At 59.6% G+C, this 5,967-nt stretch overlaps 1 protein-coding gene across 1 annotated transcript; it reads left to right on the forward strand.

The window, feature by feature from the left end:
* The first annotated feature begins 131 nt into the window (after positions 1–131).
* On the forward strand, positions 132–5,000 carry DGUOK (deoxyguanosine kinase). Its single transcript, XM_017827319.1, has 7 exons — positions 132–238; positions 1,066–1,178; positions 2,155–2,333; positions 2,803–2,950; positions 3,657–3,772; positions 3,873–3,972; positions 4,399–5,000. Exons 1-7 carry the CDS (start codon positions 151–153, stop codon positions 4,459–4,461), a joined length of 807 nt encoding a protein of 268 aa, XP_017682808.1. The 5' UTR covers positions 132–150; the 3' UTR covers positions 4,462–5,000.
* Positions 5,001–5,967: the final 967 nt, after the last annotated feature.

The raw sequence follows: 5,967 nt of genomic DNA on the forward strand, positions 1-5,967 counted from the left end.
TTACACACCCCCACCCCCCCCCTCTCCCTCTTTTCGCGGGTGTTTCCTTCCCCCCTTCCCTTCCTCCCCCTCCCCGGCATTTCCTCTCCCGCCTTTCGTTCCCCCCCGCCCACTTCCCGCGCGATGACGTCACGCGCCCCGCTCATTAGCATGTCATTAGCATGTGACGCGGGAGAGGCGGAAGCGGGAATGGGGCGGTGCGGGGCCGCCCTGCGCCTGGCCCTGGAGGGGAACATCGGTACGGGGGGACAGGAGGATTTGGGGTGTGATGGAGGAGCGGGGGGGGCACAGCCCGGAGCGTCCCGGGGTGCCAGTTAATGGCTGCAATTAATTAATTGTTATTGCTGGAGGGGGGGGTCAAACCGCGCGTTGCGGGGAGACGGGGTGGGGGCACCCGGGGTACCCCTGTGTTTGCTGGGAGTCGGGACAGAGGACCCCCGGGCTCACCCCGTGGTTCCGGGATGTGGAGCTGGGGTCGCCCAGGCTCACCCTCTATTCCCGGGAGCCGGGATGGGGCAGCGTTCGGGCTCATCCCCCCCTTCCTGGGAGCCCGAGCAGGGGGACACCCCGGCTCACCCCACGCTACTCGGAGCCGGGATGGGGCGACATCCAAGCTCACCCCGTGTTACTGGGATCTGGGACGGGGGACACCCGGGCTCATCCCATGGCCCTGGTATTTGGTGGGGGGGACACCAAGCTCATCCCACGGTCCTGGGAGTCAGAGCAGGGGTACCCCCGGCCTCATCCCATTTTTTCCCAGGAGCTGGGGTGGGGGACACCCAGGCTCACCCTGTGTTACCAGGACCTTGTGTGTGGAACACCCAGGCTCACCCCACATTCCCGGGAGCTGAGATGGGGGACAGCCAGGCTCACCCTGTGTCACCGTGAGCCAGCACAGGGGACATCCAAGCTCACCCCACGTTCCCAGGAGCCAGGATGGGGGAACACCCAGGCTCACCCTGCGTTACTGGGAGCTGGGACGAAGGAACACCCAAACTCACCCCACATCCCAGGAGCCAGGAAGGGATGGACACCCAGGCTCACCCTGCTCTCCCCCCCTTCCAGCCGTGGGGAAATCGACCTTCCTGAAGCTGCTCGGAGCCACCTTCCCGCGATGGCACCTGGTGACAGAGCCCGTGGCACAGTGGAGGAAGGTGCCGGCCGGGGGCACTGCCCAGGTAACAGCAGCTCCAGCTCCATCCCGGCTCCATCCTGGCTCCATCCTGGCACCCTGGGGAGGTGGGTGTGGGAGCTCTGCTGTGGGGACACCCCGGAGCTGGGGTGGGAATTTGGCACTGCTGGAAAGCCCTGGGTCAGTGCATCACCTCCTCCTGGCCTCAGCTCCCTGGGATCCCTGGAATTCCGTGTTTGGAGATGCCTCTTCCTGTGGTTTTCTCTCTCTGCCCCCGTTTTTGGGCTTTTGGTGTCCCAAAGCCCCTCAGTTCCCCAAATCTTCAGCCTGAGCCAGGCCAGGAGTTGTGAGTCCAAATCCCAGCCCCACACTGTGGATGCCCCCAGCTCTCCACCCTCCCCGGGAGGATCTGGGAGGTGGGATGAGCCTGGCCTCCCGTGGTGCTGATTCTCTGCCTCCAGCTCTCGTCCCCAGAGCAGAGACATGTTGGTGTGGGTGTGTTTGAGTGTCTTGTAGCAAGTCCAGGGGGACATTTCCAGAGGGACCCTCAGTTCCTGGGCAGTTCTGCCTGAAGCCAGAGCCAAGGCAAGATCCTGCTCATTAGCAGGTGTCACCTCTGCTCTGGTTGAAAAACAGAGCAGTTTGGAAAACCCTGGGAAGATTGCTGATCCCTGCTCTGGTTGCTAGCCCAGCTTTGTCCCTGGTGGTACATTGCTAAATCTTTACCATGCGCTGGGAGGCTTTTAGGGGGGAGCTCAAAGGAGACGTGCTGAGCACTCCCAAGTTTTCCTTCCCTTTCTGCTCAATGCAGACTTAATTTGGAGAGGGAACTGGAGGTGGCACAGAGAAGTACTGAAGGTGACTCCACCACTGTTCTGATCAAAGGCCGGGTCAGTGGGTGCTGTCCCCTGGCCCCCCTGCCCCAGCACAGCCCGGGGGGTCCGGAGCCACCCCCACCCCTTGGCAGGGGGAGCAGAGCCACTGGGACCCCCAGCCCTCATCTCGCAGCTCTCCCTCTGTAGGAATCCACGGGCTCCACCAACCTCCTCCAGATGATGTACCAGGAGCCGGCCCGCTGGTCCTACACCTTCCAGACCTTCTCCTTCATGAGCCGGCTGAAGGCGATGCTGGAGCTGCCGGAGGAGCCCCCTGGGACCCCCCACCCCGTGAGGGTCTTCGAGCGCTCCGTGTACAGCGACAGGTACCCAAAGAATGGGAGGGAGGAGGGATGAAGGGATTAAATGGGATATGGAGCATCCACAGCAGTTTGGTTGGGAGCCTGGGACCCCCAGGGTGGGCAGAGCCGCCATCCCTGTTGACACCTGGAGCGATGCTTAACTACAGGAATGTGATTCTTGGATAATTTGGGGGCTTCTGTATCCTCTGGATAATTTTGGGGGGTTCCATCCTCGTCTGATGTCTCATCTACCCCACCCTCACCTGTGTTTGGTGGCAGCGTGAAGCCCTGTGGGTGGTGCTGAGCCCGGTGGGGCTGAACTGTGCTGGACACTGCACATTCCAGTCCCAAATTAGGGATTTTCGCCCTAATTTAACCACCTGCAATTCCTGATTGGTGGATAAAAGGTGGAAGAATGTCTGTGAAGCCCCCTGGGTGTGGGGATGACTTGGAGATCCTGCTGCCAACGGTCCCCTCTCCCCGTCCCTTCCAGGTACATCTTTGCCAAGAACCTCTTTGAGGTTGGGCACCTGAATCCTCTGGAATGGGCCATTTACCAGGACTGGCACGGCTTCCTGCTGCAGCACCTGGGCCCTCGTGCCACCCTCCATGGCTTCCTGTACCTGAGGGCAACCCCACAGGTGAGCGTCCGTGGGAACAGGGATGTGGGAGGCATTTGGATCCTCCTGGATATCCCAGCAGGCACCTGGAATTGCCCAAAATGTTGGGGTTTAGCCATAAATCCTGGAGGAGCAGGGCTTGCTCCTGTTCCCATGGGAATGTTGGTGGGAGTTTTGCTGTGGATTCTGGAGCAGGTTTTGGGGAGGGAGGGCTGCAGCATCTTCTGGGGTCCCTCCCATGGGAATGTCAGTGTTCTGGAATGGATTTTGGGAAGGGAGAGCTGAGCATCTTCAGGGCTCCCTCCCATGGGAATGCTGGTGAGAGTTTTACTGTGAAGTTTTCTAGGCAGATTCTGGGGAGAGAGGGCTGAGCATCTTCTGGGATCCCTCCCATGGGAATGTCAGTGGGAGTTTTAATGTGGAGTTTTCTAGAGCTGATTTTGGGGAGGGAGGGCTGAGCGTTTTCTGGGTTCCCTCCCATGGGAATGTCGGTGTTCTAGAATGGATTTTGGGAGGGAGGGCTGAGCATCTTCAGGGGTCGCTCCCATGGTACTGCTTTACCTGGTGCCCACATCCCTTCTTTCTCCCGTTAACCTCCCATGTCTCCCGTTAACCTTCTGTTTTCCTGGATCCCCTTAACCTCCCATCTCTCCCATTAACCTCCTCTCTCCCTCTATCCTGTTAACCTCCCTCTCTCTCGTTATCCCCGTTTCCCGGGCGGGCACAGACATGCCTGGAGCGGCTGCGGCGGCGGGCGCGGAGCGAGGAGGGGGGGATCCAGCTGGGATACCTGGAACAGCTCCATGCCCAGCATGAGCACTGGCTGGTGGACAAGACCACGGAGTGAGTCCCAATCCATCCCTGTCATCCAGCAGGCTCTGGGGTGACCCCCCGATTTGGGGGTTGTTATCTGGGGGGTTTAACCCCTCCCATCCGCCCCCAGGATCCACTTTGGGGACGTGCAGCGCGCGCCTGTCCTGATGCTGGACGTGGAGCAGGACTTCGAGCACGACAGGGCTGTGCAGGGCGTGCTCATGGCACAGGTGAGGCGGCACAGCCGGTGCCATCCCGGTGCCCGGAGCGCTGAGAGCACCGATGGAGCCGTGCTGGCCCCAGAGCCTCTGCTTCTGATTTCCATGGGAAGAATCGTTCCCACCTCCTGGGTCCGAGTTGGTTGAAATCTCAGCCCTCCTGGTGCCATCCCAGTGCCGTGATGGTGCCATCCTGATGCCATTCCCTACACCATCCCAGTGCCATGATGGTGTCATCCCAGTGCCATCCCTACACCATCCCACTGTCATCCCAGTGCCATCCCTACACCATCCCACTGTCATCCCAGTGTCATCCCAGTGCCATCCCTACACCATCCTGCTGTCATCTCAGTGCCATCCCTACACCATCCTGCTGTCATCCCAGTGCCATCCCTTCACTATCCCAGTGCCCCCCTCTCAGCTGGATTCTCCTTGCAGGTGGAGGCCTTTGTGACATCCCTCGGAGCCGATCCCTCACCGTCACATCCCGATGCTCTCTGAGCACCACCTGGTACCCTCCGGAGCCGGGAAAGGGCATCACCCACCTGGAGATCCAACACCAAGGACAAATCCTGGTCCCCAACCGCCCCCTCAGCCCATTTATTCTGGGTGAGGGGTGGATTTGAGGCGCTCCGGGATGGTTTTAAGGCAGATAATCAGAGGTGTGGCCGTGGGATGAGTTTTGGGGTGTCAGGGTGGGCTCCCCACGCTCCCCCTGTGCTTGTGGGACCAGCTGTGGCCCTGTGTTTCCCCCCATACTTGGGGGGACAGGTGAGACCCGTGATCCCATGTTTGCCCCTGTACTTGGGGGACCAGCTGGGACCCCATAACCCCGTGTTTCCCCCCATATCTGGTCATGGTCGTGACCCCTCCCCATCTTTTGGAATCCCCAGCTGGGGATGCTCCATAAGGTGGATTTAATGCACTGGTTAAATTCCCATGGAAAATGATCATGGCTCATGTTTAAGTTTCCCCAACCCCTGTATTTAATTATTTTATAGGTATTCTTTTTCCCTTAAATTAAAGCAAATCAATGTTGAGCTTTGTCTGTGTCTTGAACAGGACGGGGAGGGAGTGGAGGGTTGGGGGGGCTCCAGAGGGGGCTGTCCCATGGAGGGGACATTATTCCCTCAATTTTGGGGTGTTGTGACCCCACAGAGTGAGGGGACAGAGTCCTGGGCTCTCCTGGGTGTGGGCCAGGCTGGGCTGGGCTTGGGGGAAAACTGAGGGGATTTGGTACCTGTTGGGTGGGTTTTGCTGAGAGGGGGTTGAGTCTTTGGGGGGACCCCTAAAGGGGGGTGGGGGTGGTGGGCAGTCCCCCCTGCCTTTAGAGGGGCTGCAGTGGGTGTGTGATCCTACATAAACACGGGGGGGGGCACCTGCCCTGGGGTAGTGGGGGGGAGGCTCTGGAGTCAGGATCTGGGGAGGGCTGGAGGGGGCTGTGGGGTAGGACATGGGACAGGAACTGGGGGGCTCTGGGGTAGGGTTTGGAGAGGGAAGAGGGGATTTGAGGGGGAGGTTGGGGGGGCACAGGAGCCAGGCGGCCACCCCCAGGGTTTCCTCCAGCAACCCCACAATAACACAGAGCAGGACCTGCACAGACCCCACTAATGACCCTACAATAACAGAGTGGGGATGCTGACAAGGGCCCACAGCTGACAACCCTACAGTTGTTATTGTAGCCTCATGGCTACGACCCTACAATAACAACCCAGTGCACCCCGACATCCAGCAGCCCCAAAATAACCCAGTGCACCTCCACCTGACAACCCTATAAAAATAACCCTGTGAACCCCACATCCAATGACCAACCCCACATCCAGCGACCCTACAATAACAACCCAGTGCACCCCACACCCAGCAGCCCCAAAATAACCCAGTGCACCTCCACCTGACAACCCTATAAAAATAACCCTGTGAACCCCACATCCAGTGACCAACCCCACATCCAGCGACCCTACAATAACAACCCTGTGAACCCCACATCCAGCGACCCTACAATAACAA

Source organism: Lepidothrix coronata, unplaced genomic scaffold (assembly GCF_001604755.1).
Source record: "Lepidothrix coronata isolate B3197 unplaced genomic scaffold, Lepidothrix_coronata-1.0 Scaffold137, whole genome shotgun sequence".
Lineage (NCBI taxonomy): Eukaryota > Metazoa > Chordata > Aves > Passeriformes > Pipridae > Lepidothrix > Lepidothrix coronata.

Bases quoted from the DNA above. Each gene is read 5' to 3' on its own strand.
- DGUOK (XM_017827319.1), top strand. From the start codon at position 151: ATGTCATTAGCATGTGACGCGGGAGAGGCGGAAGCGGGAATGGGGCGG. The intron at 1,179-2,154 runs GTAACAGCAGCT...CTCCCTCTGTAG, and splicing joins CGGCCGGGGGCACTGCCCAG to GAATCCACGGGCTCCACCAA. The intron at 3,973-4,398 runs GTGAGGCGGCAC...TTCTCCTTGCAG, and splicing joins AGGGCGTGCTCATGGCACAG to GTGGAGGCCTTTGTGACATC.